The following is a 17829-nucleotide window of genomic DNA, read 5'->3' as shown; positions in this document are numbered from 1 at the left end:
CTCTTTACTTCCTTTGCATTCGAGTGGAAGCGGCCGTGGCCCGTGGGACGGCAGGGCTCTGGCTCCCAGACTCCATGCCGCTCGGGGCCGGACAGCGTGACAGAGAGCTCCCCTCGCCGCCACCGCCCTCACCGTTACTAGCGATAGCGACAACATTGACCAGAGCCTCTCATTGGCTCCTCAGCTACCAGGCGCTTCGGGGGGGCGTGTGGTGCTACGTTCTTGGGGCTCCTCCTCAGCCGTCTCCAGAGGACTTGGGGACACCCTCTGCTCAGTGGGGCGGCTCAGAGTCTCGGGGGGCTGCCAGCTGCTTGGCCGTCTAGGGCCCTGCCCCTGTCAGGGACAGCTTGCTCCACCCTGGGTCGCAGCTCAGGGGCCCCTGGCCCGAGTCTCCCTGGTGACCTGTCAGGGGTGCCGGTGTGGCCAGGGGTGACCAGCTCCGGGTCCTGGAGGAGGGTCAGCGGCAGCTTAGGCCAGCGGGCTCCGGCGGGGGGGGTACCCGGAGCCTTCTCGGGCTCAGCCCCTCCCAAGGACGCAAAACAGAAGCAGGGGAGGATTTTCCCACCGCGAGGGAACTTCAGCTCAGAACAGACACTGCAACCCACTCCTGAAAGTGCCGCCTTCGTCCCCACGGAGGCCAGCTCGCTGGGAGTAGCAGGGGCGCCCTGAGCACCACCCCAGCGGCTCCATGTGCGGCCGGTGGCCCGAGCCCCCGCCACTCAGCCCAGCCGGGTGCCTCCGAGTTTGTCAGCTGCCGCGGAAACAGCCCCAGGAAGGGCCGGCTCTGGCCTCCAGCTCTGTGACCGCGCTCCCCGGGGGAGCTGAGCCGCTCTGCCCTGCGGAGGACAGCACCGTGGAGAGACACCGTTCTCCCTGCGCACTCCCAGTGGTGGCAGGGGAGCCGTTGGACAGTCACCAGGACGGCCTCCCGTCCTCACGCCAGGGCCCTGAGCCCCAGGAGGGAGCCGGCCACGCCACGCTCGCCTCCGCCAGCTCCCAGCAGGGCCCAGGGCTGAGACGATGGCGACGGGGGTCATGGGGAGGCACACTGGCCACCCCTTCGACCATGGATTCCCCCCCAGAGGCAGCCGCACGGGGCTGGGGCGCACCCATGGCATGCAGGGTCCCTCAGAGGTCACCCCACCCCCTGCCCTCGGGGACCTGCTTATCCCAGGGAGGCTGAGGTGTCCGCGCTCATGCTCTGGAAGAAGCCACAGCCCCGAGACCGTGGGGCCTGCGCCTCTGTGTTCATTTGCGCCCCCGGCCGGGTGCCCAGCAGGGGACGGTGACAGCCACCGAGGCTGAGCCTGCGTGCAATCACCGTGTTCCCCGCAGGTGGGAGCCTCCGCCTCCCCAGGGGGCTCTGATGGGCCACTGACTCGTTCCAGGTCACCCGGTGAACGCGTGACAAGGGAGGTCTCTCTGGTGACAAAGGGCCTGTCACCTCTGCAGACCCGGGTCGTTGCCGAGGGGCAGATGGAGGCACTGCAGCGGCGTCTGTCTCCTCCTCTCGGACGGCGGCCCCTCAGGCCCTCCCTGGACCTGTGGGGAAGGGGTCTGGTGGGGTGGGGGACCACCCAGCCCCAGGAGCAGCCGGGACTGCTTCTCTGAGGCTGAGCGGGGACCCTGAGGACGCCCAGGTGTTCAGCCGCTCCCCCCTCTGTGGTTTCCGCAGGTCGACCTAGCCAGCCCCAGGCCAGGCACGTCGCCGACATCCAGCAGAGGTCCCTGCGCTTTCTCCAGTCCCTGGAGGTGTGTTCCCGCCCCCCTACCCCCCGCCGTCTTAGACAGATGACAGCTGTGTGCCCTTTCGGCCTCTCCTGCGCGGGGCAAGCGGGGGGCAGCCCATGTCCCCTTGAAGCAGAAGAGGCCCCAGAGCAGGGACTGAAGTCTCCGCTGCAGCAGTTCTGGGGGGGCTGGGAGGTGGGGCTGGGGGCGGCGGGGTGGGGGGACACACAACAGTCAGAGTGGCTCAGGACGCCCAGGACACGAGGGGGCTGGAGGGAGGGGCCCTGAGAAGAGTGCCGTCCTTTGGGGGGACGCCTCCTGTTCTCGGGGGTGGCCCCACCTGCCCTCTCAGCTGTGGGGGGCAGCAGGCTGGGCCAGGAGAATTCTGAGGCTTGCGCCCTCCCTGCAGCGGCACCAGCAGACTCGGGAGCAGGCGCTGGCCCTTCTGCGGCAGCGGGCGGAGCTGGAGGTCTGGGAGACCCGGAGGGCCCTGGACGAGCTGCTCCTCAGACACCGGCTGGAGGTACCCGGCTGCGCCCCTGCCCCTCCCTCGACACCCCCCCACCCCGCCCAGGGCAGCGTGCCCACCTGTCCCTCCGAGCCCGTGGCCCTCCCGAGGTGGATGCGGCTTCCCCCCTGAGTGGGGGCCGCCTGCCTTTGCGGAGGGGCAAGGTGCGGGGGCTGCGGACATGCTGCTTCCCGAAACGTGGGCCCCGCCTGCGCCCCAGAGACGGCCGGCTGCCTGCTGGAGGCCTCTCCACGGGAGACACGTGGACACTCCATGCACAGCAGGGACAGGAAGGTTTTCCCGCTAGGGTCCTGGGGGCTCCAGGCTGGGGTGACCGTCTGAGCCTCCAGCTCCCCCACGTCCTGGGCCTGTTCGGCACCTGAGCCGAGGGCTCTCTGTTGGAGCTCCCGGCCCAGGTGTGCGGGACGCTCACACCTGGACAGGTCTGCCCGGGGAGGGGAGGGGAGGGCAGGGCAGGGCCTTGAACCTCTGTGCCCGCACCCTCCACCCCCGGCAGACGGGTGGCACTGGCTGGTGGGGGTGGTGCACAGGGCACCCAGCCGGGGCCAGTGGGGGGGCTGATGCCTGTGGTCTGGTTGGACAGGACGAACCTTCTCAGAAGTGACTCTTGTCTGGGCCTTTGGTCTGGGGACCGTTGGTGGGACGCTGTCGCAGAGCACACTCAGGGGACGTTCCCAGGGAGTAAGGGGCACGCTGGCATGTGTCTGTGTTAGCACATGTGTGCACGTGTGCGAGCATGTGTGCACAGGTGTGTGTGCAAGCACACCGGCAGGTGCCCCCGGACCCACATGGCACAGACACACCTGGCTGCGTTTTCCTACCCTCCACACCCCTCTTCCTGCGGCCAGCATGCGTGACTGCCCGGTGGCTGCCATTCCTCAGGGGACTCAGGGCTGCGGCCCCGGCCGTACTCCATCTGTGTCAGCTGGACACCTGCCCCTCCCCTCACCCAGCCCTCTCCCGGGGGCAGGGAAGGAGCTGCCCCACGTGGGGGCTCCCGGGGTCGGAGACACGCCTGGGCTCTGCTCCTTCCCGGCTCCCGGCCACCCCGCCAGCTGGGGGGCCACCTGCCCATCCTCCCCCTGCATGCCTGTCCCCACAGAGGCTGATGGGGAACCACGCAGCCCCGGCCAGGCCGGGAGCAGCTTCAGAACCGGAGGGGCTGCAGGTGTGTGGGGACCTGGAGACCTCTCGGAGTGCTGTGACGGCCGGACTGAGGTGCGTCCAAGGCTGGGGACCGGGGCCCCGCCTGACTCGGGAGCTGGGGTGCGGGGGTCCCGGAGAGGCAGGGGTGCTGCTGCTGCCGCAGCTGAGTGCCCAGCGCCTTCTCGCCCGGCAGGTCGCAGCCTGCCCTGGGCGGAGATGCCGCTGCGCCCTCCCGGGGCTCTGAGGAAGGACGGGGGAGGCAGGACAGCCAGCCAGCCTCTGCAGGTGAGACGGTCCTCAAGGCCAGCCACACGGCAGGTGGAGCTCACTCCCTGCGTGGGCCCTGAGGGGGCCCCAAGGTAGGCACACGGCCGAGAGGCCCAGAGAGACGGGGTGACATCCCTGAGGCCTCGCCGTGAGGGGCCACCGGGATTTGGAACCAAGTCTGTCTGATGCCAGAACTGTGAGTGACCCCTGGGGAACAGTGTGCCTGCTCGTCGGGGTGAGCCACCCACACACCCGGGGACGGCGGGCCTGGGGACAGCAGGAACGTTGTTGGCAGACGCTGGGTGACAGACCCCAGCAGTGGGACCGTGGCTGAGTAAGGAAGAGCATGGTGCGGGCCGGCCCTGTCCCCCCTGCCCTGGGGCCCACAGAGCTTCAGCCATACCCGCCCTGCTCCCGGCAGACCTCTGGAGGGGCCCCCGCCGCCTCCCCAGAGTCCCGGTTGCAGCCCCTCCGGGAACAGGGAGCCCCATGTTTTCTAGGCTCACCAGCGTGCCCTCCTCTGTTCCTCTGAGGGTTTCCCCTGAGCCCTCTCTCGCGTGCTGGCAATACATATGCAGCCCGCCCCCCACACGGGGGTGAGGGTCCCTGGCTGCAGGCGTCAGGGACGCAGGGCAGACGGCCTTGAGCCCCGGCCCCAGTGGAGCTGGAGGGGCAGAAGTGTGAGGCCCAGCCCAGCCCCACTCCGCCCTGAGGCTCTGCTCCCTTGGCAGGTTCTATTGAGTGGGCGGCTGAGTAGGATGAGACTGGGTCTTCCCCAGAACGCGGTCTGTCTGGGCAGAGGCCCCACGCGCTCTTGAAAGCACAGAGTCCTCTGCTGCTGCCGGGTGGCGTGTGTTCAAGTCCACTCCGTCCCCCTGGGTTTCCCATCAACCACCGAGGGACCGGCACTGGGCCAGCCCCGCCCCGCGCCCCGCGCCCCGCGGGCCCCGCCCCTCCGCGCTGTGGCCCCGCCCATTTCTGCTCACTGCGCTCAGTTTCTGCTTCACGTACTTGGTGCTCGGGAACGTGTAGGGTTATCATGTGCTCCTGCTGATCTGACCCCTTTATCCCTTTATCACTCAATGCGCTCTGCTCTGCTGTCCGCTTTATCTGATGCTGATCTCGCCACACCCCCAACAGGCGTGGGGCGGCACGCCCCCTCCCATTTTTCCCACTTCTGTCCTTGCCTTCCCAGCGCGGCTCCTGTGGGCGGCGTATCCTCAGCTCTGGCTCGGTTTTTTCTTACCAGCCCGGCACCCCGCGCCTTCTGGCTGGTGCCGTACGCGTGCACATTTCGTGCGTCCCGTTGCTCCTCGTTCCCTTTCGTGTCATCCTCCTCCGCTTCCTCCTTCCCTTCGGTCGGCGGCTGTGGGGTCAGCGAGTGTCCTTCCAGGATTCCGTCTCTTCTGCGTTGTTGGCGCGGGGGCGCCGCTGTTACTCCGTGGCCGCCGTGGGGTTGCTAGTCACACACACCCCGCCCCCCTGCGGTGACGCCCGTCTCCTCGCGCGGAGCAGCAGGCTCTTCCGATCCGCCCGTGTCTCCTTTTCCGGACTTTGTGCAGCTGTCTTCACGCATTTTGCTTGACATGTTTTATAAAGGCCGCGACATCATTTTAAACACTCAACAATCTTTTAAAAGTTAGACATACGTACATATATATACACACGTGCGCACATGCATGTGCGTGCGTGTGTATAGATACAGGGCCCAGCACAAATAACGCCCCTTTTTAGTGACAAAATCTCTTAGGACAAAATCACAAGCATGTCATTCAGTAACGTAACAATGTCACGCTCAAGCACATCATCTAACATTCGAGGTGAAATGTTCAAATTAAAACTATAAATTATCGCACCCATATTAATATCCCGCCAGCCACACTCAAGCAGGCTTCACTGCTGCCCGACCCTGTGTGTGTACACATTTATACACACACACACACACACACACACATATTTCCCCTGTGCCCCCTGCTCTCCGTTCCTCTGTGTGGGGCCTGGTCTCCTCCCTGGCACCACTGTCTGCCCGAGGGCCCCCGTGGACACTCCCGGTGGTGCTGTTCTGCTGGGGACGGCGTCTTTGGGCTTCGCGTACTCTGCCCTTAGACCGGAGAACCGTGAGGCTCCGCCGCCTGGTGGGTGGAGACAGACACAACCCCCGCCCACTGCTCCTCCTGGAAGCCGCTTCCCCTGCACCAGGGCTCCCCCACGCGCGCCCCCCAACCGGCTGGCTGCCGAAGGTGCCCGGGCCCCCCCACAGCTCTCCGGGGTTCCTCTGTGCGGCTCTCTCCTCCGAGTCTCCGTCCCACGAGCTCCAGCTGCCGGGGTCTCTCCAGACTCTCAGCTCCACCCCCCAGCCCCCCAGGGCAGAGGGTGGGGGTGTGGTCTCACCTAACTGGCTTTCTTGTCCCTCAGGGTCAGTGTGCAGTGTTGCCTGGTGTGTCTGGAAAATCCCTCATTCATACTCGTGTGTGTGAACACTTATCCGTGCGCCTGCACACACACGCATGCTTTTTTTTAAAAAAAAGAGTTTATTTATTTTTAGAGAGGGAAGGGAGGGAGAAAGAGAGAGAAACATCAATGTGCAGTTGCTGGGGGCTGTGGCCTGCAACCCAGGCACGTACCCTGACTGGGAATCGAACCAGCGACACTTTGGTTCACAGCCCGAGCTCAATCCACTGAGCTACGCCAGCCAGGTTTTTTTTTTAAAAGATTTTTCACACACATGCTTTTTCGTTCACTGGTTCTTAAAGTCTCTTCTCAGCGGGACAGTCCACCCACAACCCCGTGCCCTTCGCCCTCTCTCAGCAGAAGCGCAGGTGCCACACGGCCTTGTTGGACGTGTGAGGGCTTGTCTCCATCCCCGAGGGGCGGCCGGCCCAGGTCAGTGGCCGGGCCGCTGCCTAAGCCGAGGGCCGAGGCTCCGTTGTCACCCCGCCTGCTTGCTGCTGGGTTCCGGCTCTCCGGGCCTCGGTCTCCCCCTCCGTGGAGGTGGAGCACCTGGACTGAGCCACCCTCGAGCCCCCTCTGCCTTGGGTCTGGTCCTTTGCACGCTCAGTGTGTTCACACACCAGGACTTCACAGCAGGGCGAAGGGGACGGTGGCTTCCTTTGGCACGGCGGTGAAGCCGTGTGTATGTGGGGACATTAGGTTGCCCCAGGCACCCGACTTCTGAGGCCCTCCCACAGAAGAGGCCCTGGCACCCCCATGAGACCCGACTGTGGCCCACTCTCTGTCCTCAGAGCCCGCGGAGGAGGGGAGACCGGACCAAGGCCTCTCCCGGCTGCTCCTGGCCAGACTCTATCCTGGGGACAGCCCCATCCACCAGGTATGGGGAGCCCTCCCCTGGGGGGAGGAGCGTAGCAGTGGGGTCCAGGGGAGGCCCTGGCCGCCGAGAGGAGGCCCAAGTCTTCGCTCAGCCGCCTCTGTAAGAGCCGGCACGCAGGGCCTCTCCACGGAGGGTCCTGGGCTGGGGGAGGCTGTGCCGGCCGTGGGCATCACCCCCCCTTCCTGCTGCCCAGGGGCAGGGGAGGGGGTTGGGTGGGAGCAGGCAGTGCAGCAGGCTGCTGTGGGCAGGGCTGGCCCCCACAACCCAGGCAGCGGCACATTACGAAGCAGGTGGCCTGGACTACCCCAAACCTCTGGGGCACAAGCAAGGGCCCGGTTGGGATGGAGGCCAAGATGGTGAGGACCCCACGCTGCCCTCAGGAGCTCATAGTTGGGGAGGGGGCACGCCACAGGGACGAGTGGGGCGTGCAGTCCAGGAGGGCTTCCTGGAGCCGCCAGCCTCCTCCCTTGCCTTGGGCGCATGCCACTCCCATCGGGAGAGGCAGGGCCGGGGAGCGGCCTGGAAGCTGGGTAGTGGTGATGTGGCCTGGCCGGTGTACACTGCCCCAGTGGAGCCGGGCAGGGCCCCGGAGTGCCAGGCCTTGAGCTCTCAGGTGCTTCACGCTCCAGATGTTACAGCAGAGCCTCCGGGAGCAAGAGCTGCACACACAGTACCTGGCCGCGCTGCTGCGCCTGCGCGAGAAGGCGCTGGAGGAGAAGACGCGCTGGGAGCTGGGCTGGCTGGAGCACCAGAGAAGGTGGGCGCAAGCCCCGCCCCCCCCCCCCCGCCCCGCCCGGGCCCCGCCCCCGCTCCCGGATTCTAACCCCGCCCCAGTCCCTGAAACTCTTGGGAAACCTACTGTGCTGATCCGAGTAGCTTGGGTGTTGGCAGAAAGTAAGATAAGGCAGTCAAGTAGCCAAAAATAAGCACGTAAATATTAAAGCCACCCAGAGCCCCACCCCCGAGAATACCGCCGCCCGTTTGCAGTCTGCCTGGTCCGCTCTTGCTGGGGGAAGGACGCGCACGGCTATTCGAACGGCGTGCGCAACGACCGCACAGACCGCCTATAGCCTGAGCGTTCACTTGAAAGTCAGGAACACCCGTCCGTGTCCCCACGTAACTGCCGCAACACCCAGGGTGCCCGGAGCAGCGGGACCAACCAGTTCCCCAGCCGGCCCCAGGAGTGCTTGTCTGGGACAGCTTCCCCCAAGCGAACTGGGGGAGGGACTGTGGGGGCAGTGGGAAGGCCTCTGGTCAGCTTCCCGGTGTTGCCACACTGGCCTCCAAAAGGGTTATTCCAGCTGAGGCCCTTGCCGGCAGTTTATAAGCTTCGGGTGTTCTCCTCCGTGCCCCCCGCCCCCCTTCCTAAAGGGACCCTGGGCGGGGCTGGAGTTCCAGGCTGGGAGGTGCTGCCCTCCCTTGGTCTCCCAGGCCCAAAAGGGGTGGGGAAAGGGACAGGCTTGGCCGGGGCCCCCAGGGCTCCCCTGATCTGCCCGCAAGTAGCCACCTCCCCCTGGTGCCCTGCTGCGGGGGTGAGGGGGCATGCCAGGTCCCCCCAGCTGGCCCGGGCTGGCTGTGTCTGGCTTTTCACACCCACGTGCCAGATGTGACGTTGGTTGTTGGTCTGGCCGCCCTCCTCAGGTGTCTGGGCAGCGAGGCGGGCGTTGCTGCGCTGGCGGCCTTGGCAGAGCGGCAGCGGCAGGCCCTGGGTGACCTTGAGCAGGAGCAGGTGAGGCCGGCCGGACTGGGCAGCGGGCAGGTGTGAATCCTGGGGTGGTCATGTGGCCACGGCTCCGGAACCCACAGAGTCCTGAGCTCCCTCCCGCCCCCGCCAGGGCTGCTCAGATGTCTCATCTCTGACCCCGACAGCCCGTCTGGAGCGGGGAGGTAGGGGGCAACAGGAGGAGACCCAGACAGAAGAATTCAAGGGGCACTCTCCGTAGGGGGTGGTGCCACCAGTGAACCATGCAGAGGGCCTGCGAGGGGTCCAGTTATCGCACGGCAGGGAGGGTGGCCCAGGGAACGGGCCTAAGGGCTCCCCAGTCTCCTGCCTGAGAGCAAGCCCTGGCTGGGAGCCTGGAGCTGGTCAGCGGCAGGGACCGCCCCCCAAACCTGGAGTCCTGTGTTGCAGGTGGAGATTTGGGGGTGGAGACTGGGGCCGGGGCCCCTGGCCGCTGGGGCCTGGGGCTGCTACCCCCCAGGGTGGGTGTGCAGAGACCTGAGCGTGGGCAAGGTGGCTTTGCAGAGGGGCGTGAGGTCGGAGACGCAGCAGGGAACAGAGGACAATGGGGACAGTTTAACGGAGGGGTGGGTTCGGAAGCAGGAGAGGCAGAGCCGTGTGGGGAGGGCAGGGGTACAGCCAGCCCGTCCCAGCCCCGCTTTGGGAAGGCCCCGAGGACAAGCACGCCGTCGTCCCTCCTGCCTCCCGCGGGAGCCCCCTGTTGGCCAAACCCCAGGGCAGCCACAGTGCACGGGGCCTCCCGGCCGAGCCGGGTGAGAAGGACAGGGGCTTCCGGAAGGGCAGAGGGAGGCCCCAGCCCAGTGCTGCAGGAGGCTGTCCCCGCGCCCCCTCCGACAGCGGGTTCCCTTCCACGTGAGCCTCCGTGCCCGGGGGGGGGGGGTTATGGCTGACGCCCCCTCCCTGCCCACCTCAGGGGGAGGTCCCATCCCTGCGGCGCAGTCCCCCGGCCTCACGCCATGACGAGAGGACCCTGCTCCTGCAGCATCACCGGGACATCCTCTCCGTGCAGAGGTCCTTGGCCCGCCTGCAGCGGGAGCTTCAGACCACGCCCCGGCTGCTTCAGGTGGGCACTGTCCCCTGGGCTGGCCAGGAGACGCTTGTCGCCAGTCTGCTTCGTGGGAATGTGCAAGTCCCTCGTGAAAACACTCCGGGGGGCAAGGGACTTTGAGGGGTAAAGACGGAGGGCAGATGGGGTGGCCACCTGCAGGGGTGGGGCGTGGAGGTCTCCTGGGCTGGGCGGCCCTGGCCAGGCACTGCAGGATGAGCCGGAGCCCTAATGGCAGTGAGAGGGGCTCCAAGGCAGGAAGAAGCGCGGGGTTGGGGGTCCTTGGAGAGGCCGGTCTCTTTGGGGGCCCCTTGCAGGGGGCATCCTCCATCAGTGCCCCATCCCGGGGGGCAGGTGGGGTGGCTTTTCCAGCCTGAACTTCCCCCATGCACTGGGAGCGCCACCTGCCGGCCTCCCCTGAGGCAGAGGGGGAGTGAGCTGATTCCGTGGGGCACCCGGTGAGGGCCAGCGGGTGCGCTGCGGGAGGACCACCAGCGACGGTTGCAGGGCTCCCGTGGGTCAGGCCCACCTGTTTCAGCCAGGTGCCTGCTTGTGGGAGCGCACCCTCCACCCGCTTTCTGAAGTGGAGAAGGACCGGGGGTGTCCGTGCCGGCTCACCCTCTGTCTGCCGTTTCTCGCAGAGTTCTGGCCCTGACGTCCCAGCTGCCCGGGACGGGGACTCTGAGACAAGCCAGCAGCTGGAAGGGCCTGTACGGGGTGCATCACGCCCCCCAACGCCACACAGGCCTGGCAGCCCTGGCAGCGACCGCCCCTGCAGAAGCCCCGAGAGCCTGAGTGTCCCACCGTGAGTGGTCTCAGGTGGCCCTGGCCTGGGTGCTTGCCATCTCTCTCCGCCCAGGTCCTAGCACTGCACCCCACGCCTTGTCACCTGCCCCAGCAGTGGCCCCATCTGTGGGCCGTGGGCCCCACTGGTAGCTGCTGGGTGGGGAGGGGCCAGCTAGGACCTGTCTTTCTTTGCCCATGCACTGGCCACCTGGCCACCGACCACAGCTGTCCCCTGGAGGTGACTCGTGTTCCCCTTGTTGAGAGTTGGGGCTGGGCAGGACGCCCCAGGAGGGTGCAGCCTGGGCTGGCAGTCACCGCCTCTCTACCCTGCCCTGCAGCCTTGTCACCGAGCAGCAGGACGGGGCATCCTCTGGGGCAACTTCAGCTGTGGATGGTCACTTGCAGCCTTGGAGGCCAGCTTGGGGACAGGAGACACCCCCGGCCAATGGCTGGCCCGACACCCAGGGTGGGCCGGTGGAGAGCGGCAGCCGCAGGGGCCAAGGTAACCGGGCGGGGCAGTGGCAGCCGGAGGACAGGTGGTCGCTCCGACCAGATGCATCTGCTCTTGGCTCAGGGCACTGTGTCTCAGGAGGGTCCCTGGTGGCACCCAGCATGGTTTTGACCCACGATAACAGCACCCCAAACTGGGTTGGAGCCAAATACCTCCAGTACCCTCAGGCCGGTGGCCTGAGGTCCCTCATAGACCCCTGGGCCTTGGTGCCCCACACCTGCCAGGTCCAGGTCCAGGGCGGAAGGAAGGTGTAGCAGACAACGATGCACAGACGGGAGTCCCTGGGGCTCCTTGGCAGAGGCCCTGCGGTCCCCGCTTTGCCCCCACTCTGGTGGTCTCGGAGACTCTGCCGTGGTCAAGGCCTGCCCTTGCCCCCCCTTCTTCCGGAGGTTTTCCCGGGGCTCACGTCAGTGACGCTCCCACAGCGATACTTTTAGGAGCAAGTAACCACGTGTTTTTATATCCTCACCCGAGCCAAAACCACGTAAGTGCTGTGGCTGTTTGGAATTAGGAGACTTTTGTCACGCGGCTGCAGAATTCCCGGACACGGTGTCTCCCCCGTCCTGTGCCCTGCGCTCTCAGCACTGACGGCCCCTCTGCCTCGCAGGGGACGCGCAGCCCGACCCCCGCCCCTGGCCGGCAGCGCAGGAGACCCGGGCTCTGACGGAAGGCCACGCACAGAGCTTCCGGGGCCGGAGCCCACACCCCCAGGGCGGAGAGGGGCCCTGCAGCCCCCAGGACGCCAGCGTGAGTGGGGACCCTGCCAGGTGGCTTCGGGTGGGCTGGCCTCATCCGTCCGGTGCGGGTGCTGACACACCAGGGTCTCTCTGGTCCATCCGTGGGTGGGGCACTGGGGCCCACTGGGAGAAGGGGGGTCACCAGGGCCCTCTGGAGGGGGTGGTCTTTGACCTTCACCGCGGTCACCAGATCCCAGGGCTCTCTCCACGGCTAAGGGCCACGGACGGTTGCCAACAGAGGTGGCCATACCCTGGCGGTGGCATTTCCTCCACTTGTCCCCAGCAGGCAGCGGAGGGCAGAGCGGGGGCAGCATCGGGGCTGGACTCTGCCGACAGCCCTGAGGGGGCGGCCCCCACAGTGGAAAGCCAGCGGCCAGAGGAGCAGAGGTAGGGGACCCGGGTGCGGGGCAGGCTGGGCCCGTGGGGCCCTCGGGCAGGGGCTGGGACCTGGGCCATGGGGATGGTCGGCCCGCTGCTCCCTATATTCCCGCCAGGGAGCCGTCACTCCCTCTGGGTGCCCCTCGCACTGGCCCGGCCCACTGTGCACCCTCAGCCCGCCCCACGCCCTCCCGAGTCTCAAACAAGAATGCCTCCTGGTGATTGGCCTGAGAGCCAGGGGTGGGGGCAGCAGGAGGGGCCCTCCAGGGGCATGTCCCTCGGAGCCTCTCGTGTGGCCACCTCCACCCTGCCCTGATGCCGCGAGGCTGGGGCCGGGACCCCCTAGAGACAGGGCCCTCACCCGGACCTGCGGAGCCCGGAGCTCCGGCGTCACCGCCCCGCCCCCTGTCGGGGTAGCCGAAGGCCCCTGCAGAGACCCTGAGCCAACAGGAGACGGGGAGGGTGGGGTCCCTCCTGGGGGCACCCTGGACCTGCCCGCCACGTGTTTGCAGGACGGAGACCTATTGGCAGGAGGACCCCCACGGCCCCTCCTCCTGGCAGGAAGCTGTCCAGCTGACCACCTGTCCAGGTAATGTTCCACCCCCCCCCCTGGGGCCCCTGCCTCCCTCAGGACCATCGAGTCCTCACTTAAGGGTCACCCCAGGACGCTTCTAAATCACAGCCAGCCCCTCCCACAGCCGGGCTGGAGGGCCGCCCGCCCCCCCTCCCCTCCCAGGGTCCCGGCGGGCAGGTGAAGGACCAGGCGGACTCCCTGTCTGGGACGTCCGTGCTGCAGGTGAAAACAGAACAAGACACAGACAGCGGCTCAGTCTGTGAATGGCAGCTGCAGTTCTGAGCCGCGTCCCCAAGGTGCCCCAGAAATGCCCCGCAGATGTAACTCGCTTCCCAGTGGCGGAACCACGTGGAGTCACAGGGGCCGCACGTGGGGGCCGTGGGCATTTCCTCGGCCTGTGTCGGGGGGGGGCTCTCCGGGCCCCGGCCCACGGGCTCAGCCGTGGGGTGTGGGTTGCTGCCCTTCCGGCGCTGCGGGGGGACGCCAAGGAGGCAGGAGAGTGTGACACTGTTGGTGACGTCTCCACGCTCTCCTCTCTCCGTAGCGCATGCAGCGGCTGAGGAGGCCACGCCCCCCACCCGGCACCGGGGCAGCCCCCTGCCCCAGCTCCCCGCCCCCTCTGGGACCTGCTCCGGGTCTGCAGCGGGGTCCCGCAGCTCCTCTCCTGGGAGCGGCCCGTCCTGTCCCTCTCTCCAGGAGTTCCAGAAAGTGTCCGCCTTTCTGGTCCAGCTCTCAGAGAGCTCCACCTCCCCGTCAGACTGGGAGGCCGGGGACAGCCCGGACGCAGACCTGGGCTGGTCTGGGGGGTCTTCTCCTCGGGACTCCGGGGGGCTGCACGGGGACGGACGGCAGGCGACCTGGGAGGGGCCGGCAGGCCGTGGGACCAGCCCCCCGCACCGCCCCTGCACCGTGTGGGGAAGCCCAGAGTCGGAGCCAGGCCCCTGGCAGCCGGGCTGGACGCCGCTGCCCCCCGGCGTCCCCTCCCCCGGGGCGGGATCAGGGCTGTCAGAGGCGTCCGGCGAGGTCTGGGACGAGGACAGTCTGCTGGAGCCTGGCACCGGCGCCCAGTCGGCCGCGGGACGCGCCTCACCTGCCGGTGGCTCCTGTGACCTGGAGGATGGAGGGGCACCTTGCATGCCACTTCTGTCCCGGGGCCCTGGAGGGGGACAAGAAGCTTCTGGAACCAGTGGGAGCCGGCCCCGTGGGTCAGACACGGGAAAGGCCGGCCAGACGTCCCCCGAGGCTGCCTGCACGGCTTTGCCATCGGATCCCGACTCCTGCAGTGACTCAGACCTGTGCCTGTCCTTGCCTTCGGGGTCCTCGGCATCCAAAGAGGCGGATGTCAGCGAAGGACTGGAGCCCGGGCCTCTGCAGGCGTCCGAGGGCTGTCCCGAGGGGCCCTGGGCTGCCGGCCCGAGGGCGCCCGCCGCCGACAGGAAGCCCCCAGAGCCTCCTCCTGGAGCCCCTCATCCGCCGGCAGCCCTGAGGGCTGGGAGCGGGGCGCCGGGGCAGGCGGGGAGCGGCGCAGCCCCTGTGCCGGAGGAAGCCAGGCCGCCTTCGGCCAGCCGAGTCCTGCGGGAGGTCCTGTCCCCGGTGGACGACGTGCTGTCCTATGGCAGCGCCGACCTCCCGTCCTCCACACGCAGGGACTCGCTCCTCCCTGCTCTGCCACCCGCGCCCCCAGCAGAGCTCAGGGCCACCACCCCCAGCCCCTGCTCAGAGGACTTCCCTTCCCCACCCGCAGACGCCCTGTGTCCCGGGGGCTCACTGAGCCCCCCAGAGGAGGGCGCCTCCATCAACACCTGCGAGTTGTCCTCCTTGTCCGAGGAGGGGCCGCCCGAGGGACCGTCCATGGGGCCCCCGGAGGCCAGCCTCTGCCTCGGGGCAGGCGGACGGGGTGGAAGTCTGGGGGACCAACTGGGTGAATCCAGTTCTCCTGGGGGGAACAAGGCTGTGGGGGGCCGATGGCCTGAACCCTTCAGCTGGCTAGGGTCCCCCTCGTGGGGCGGGGCCGGCGATGCCCCGGATGGGACCCCAGGGCTGACGGTGCGGCACCCAACCCTGTCCCGAGTGGGCTGTGTAGCTGGGGGGGGCCCGCCCGCACCGTGGGCGGCTGGCGACACAGGGCTGCCTGGCGCCTGGCGGGGGGCCCCGGCGCCTGCTTCAGACGCGGGTCCCTGCGCTGGGCCGCCCGGCGTGGACAGGACGCAGGTGGTGGATCTGGTCTCCACGCAGCTCACCCGGAGGATCCTGTGCGACACGCTGGCGGTGCTCTCCGAGAGGGCCCCGCCGGGCCGCCCGCCGGCCGGGGAGCGGGCGGGCGCCAGCCGTGTCGCCAGGCCCCCCACAGCGGGGCTGGGCAGTCTCGGGGGAGACCGGACTTCTGAGGAAAGAGCAGACGTCCTCCGGTGGTGACCCAGGGGCGTCATCCGCATCACCGTGCGATTGTGTGTGCACAGGTGTGTGCACGTGTGTGCGTGTGTGTGCGCTGGAGGCCTCAGGGACCCCGGGCCTCCCCGGGGCGGAGCCGCCACTCAGAAGGGCTGGCCGGGGAGGTGGTCATCGGGTGCAGGGCCCGAGACCGGGCGGCGACCCCTGGACGTCCGCTGCAAACTGGCTCCATCCGCATGTTTCTGGGTGTGGGGCCCACGGCTTCCCCCGGGCTCTCGAGGGGCACCCTGACCCACAGGGAGGAAGAGGCGGGGGGGGGGTGTGCGGGGTGTGGGGAGGCCGCCACCCCGGCCGGGGAAGGGGTGGAGGGCACGGACGTGAGGGAGACCAGCCCTGCAGAGCGGGGGGCGGGGAGCAGGCCCTGGGCACAGACCTGTCGCTGTCCGAAGAGACCGTGTGCCAGGACGGGGCCATGGGCCAAGGCCGGGAGAGGGAGGGCATGTGGCTTTAGGGACACAGGGAGGCCAGGGGCTACGGCGGGCTGCAGTCAGGCTACGGACGCCCACCCCTCGGCTTTGCTCAGGGAGTCGTCCATGGGGGTAGTTGTGGGAGTGTGACCTCTGGGGGCCGAGGGTTGCCTGTGGGCTGCGTGTCTGGGGCGGGTCTGCCACCCTGACAACGGCTGGCAACACGGGGCTGTCTGGCACCTGGCGGGGGAACCCGGCTCCTGCCAGGTGCCTTCCCTGTGTCCGGGGAAGTCACTTGTGGCTGGCGACCAGGTGCACATCTCCCGTGGGGCACTGCAGACAGAGGGCGTGGCAGCTCAAGGGCAGAAGGGCACTTCCTCCCCACGGCCAGCCACCCTGCGGCCTGTCCCCTGGCGGGGGGGGGGGGGCCAAGGCCTCCCCCAAATGAGCTCCTCTGGACTCCTTCTGGAAGAAGCGAGAGCCCGTCTCCTCGTGGCGTCCATGACTGAACGTGCCTTCCGTGGCCCCACGTGGGCCTGGACCGTGTTCAGAGGTGGTGTCCGAGCCGCACCAGAAATCCACACTGCACGGCACTGAGAGGGTTTCCGGTGCGGAACATCAGAGACGGTGAACCGGGAGCAGGACTGAGGGCTGGGGCAGGGCGGTCCTGGGGCCCACTCGGTAGGACAGCGCCCGGACAGCTGGCCTCCACGGACCTCCATGGACCTCCACGGGCCTCCACGGACCTTCACAGACCTTCACAGACCTTCATGGGCCAGCGCTGGTGCCTAACCGTGGGAGCCACCACGCAAGACACTGCCTGGTGGGCTCTGAGTGGGTCCCTGCAGCCCCGCCCCTGCCCTGCCCCCCAGAGCAGGGCCGTTGCCACAGCCGCTGTCCTGACAGAAGCCACAGGACCCTTGGGCTGTCTAGGACAACAGCAGACCCTTATGTCCTGTTTGTCGGTCCCCAGAACTGGGTCTCTGGGCCACAGTGGGGGCCTGAGCTGCGTCTTCCCCGTGCACCCAGAAAGCTGGAGACTGTCCCCCCTGGGGAATTCCCCGTAATTCATCTGTATCTTCTCCCGTTTACCATCTGCCTATCATCCGTCACCTCCCGTGCGTCCATCTGTCCGTCTGCTCTGATCTATCATCCGTCCACCCATCCACCCATCCTTTCCCAGTTCTCTTCTTGACCTGGGAAACCCCTGCTTGATGGGAAGTCCAGAGCCCCCACAGCGGTGCGGCGGCCTTAGGAACCTGGCGCCGACCCCTCCAGGCCCCGGCTCCGCCCACCCAGGACCCCAGCCCCTCCCCCCGGCTGTAAGAGGGGACGTCACTCACTGGACTACTTCCTGGGGAGCCCCGCCTCCATGACCTGGAGAGCGGGAGACGTCTGCCGGGCTGGGCTGGCAAAGCCGCCTGTGCGCCCTCCACCCTGCCGCTCGGGTGAGCGGCCCCTGAGAACACTGTGGGGCTCTTCCCCAGGCCCTGGCCTCTGGGGCGGCCCCTCAGGCCCAGGCCCGCCCGCTCCCGAGCCACCGCGCAAGGCACCGGCTGACATTCACGTAGACAACACGCCGGCTGTTCCCCGGCCCCCTCCAGCGCAGGCGGAGAGGGTTGGAGCGGGCGGGGAAACGTGTTCATTCTCTGCGCGCGCAATTTCCAACCAAATTTTGCGCTTCGGGTTTTGTTTTTTTTTTATTGATTCCCTTCCAGTTTTCTGAACAAATTAGTCTGTAATTTTTTTTCCATTTACGGCTGACCCTTTGGGATTTATGACGCCGCGTGAGAGGAGTTATGCATTTCACACACGCGTATTCGGCACGGCGATAAATCCGCCGCGTGGGAACCCTGCAGATCTGCCTCCAGTTCCACGGTCTCCTGTCCGGGGGCTGCGTGGGTGGGCGCTGGCGTGACACCGTGGCTGAGCGCGAAGCTGGAGCCAGGGCCTCACGGCGTGACCTCACCCGGGTGACCCAGCAGGCCGCGGTGTCGCTGGAGGCGTCTCCCAGCCTGCGGCCCCCTGTCCCCAAGGGGGACTAACGAGGATCCTGGCCTCCCTCCCCGGACAGTGGCACCTGAGGGAGGCGGGCCATCAGGTGACTGGCTACAGAACAGCGTTCGCCGAGGGGGCGGGCATTTGTAATCCCGGCCCACGGGACGTGGGGGGGGCCAGGGCTCGGGCATTTGGCGGCATTG

At 67.6% G+C, this 17829-nt stretch overlaps 1 protein-coding gene across 1 annotated transcript in view; it reads left to right on the top strand.

Annotated features, from left to right (window-relative positions):
- The window catches only part of CCDC187 (coiled-coil domain containing 187), a 36878-nt gene extending 21405 nt beyond the window's left edge, over nucleotides 1–15473 (top strand). The window contains exons 11-24 of the mRNA XM_036020140.1: nucleotides 1676–1752; nucleotides 2138–2251; nucleotides 3360–3475; nucleotides 3597–3688; nucleotides 6913–6998; nucleotides 7628–7755; nucleotides 8640–8727; nucleotides 9653–9802; nucleotides 10426–10589; nucleotides 10909–11072; nucleotides 11689–11828; nucleotides 12105–12205; nucleotides 12709–12785; nucleotides 13315–15473. Of these exons, the coding sequence (XP_035876033.1) occupies nucleotides 1676–1752; nucleotides 2138–2251; nucleotides 3360–3475; nucleotides 3597–3688; nucleotides 6913–6998; nucleotides 7628–7755; nucleotides 8640–8727; nucleotides 9653–9802; nucleotides 10426–10589; nucleotides 10909–11072; nucleotides 11689–11828; nucleotides 12105–12205; nucleotides 12709–12785; nucleotides 13315–15185 (3368 nt within the window). The 3' untranslated portion in view covers nucleotides 15186–15473. The remainder of the gene's footprint in view (nucleotides 1–1675; nucleotides 1753–2137; nucleotides 2252–3359; nucleotides 3476–3596; nucleotides 3689–6912; nucleotides 6999–7627; nucleotides 7756–8639; nucleotides 8728–9652; nucleotides 9803–10425; nucleotides 10590–10908; nucleotides 11073–11688; nucleotides 11829–12104; nucleotides 12206–12708; nucleotides 12786–13314) is intronic.
- The last annotated feature ends 2356 nt before the right edge of the window (nucleotides 15474–17829 follow it).

This window comes from Phyllostomus discolor, chromosome 3 (genome assembly GCF_004126475.2).
Source record: "Phyllostomus discolor isolate MPI-MPIP mPhyDis1 chromosome 3, mPhyDis1.pri.v3, whole genome shotgun sequence".
NCBI lineage: Eukaryota > Metazoa > Chordata > Mammalia > Chiroptera > Phyllostomidae > Phyllostomus > Phyllostomus discolor.
Note: the sequence above shows the minus strand (reverse complement) of the source record. Positions and strands in the feature narration are given on the sequence as shown.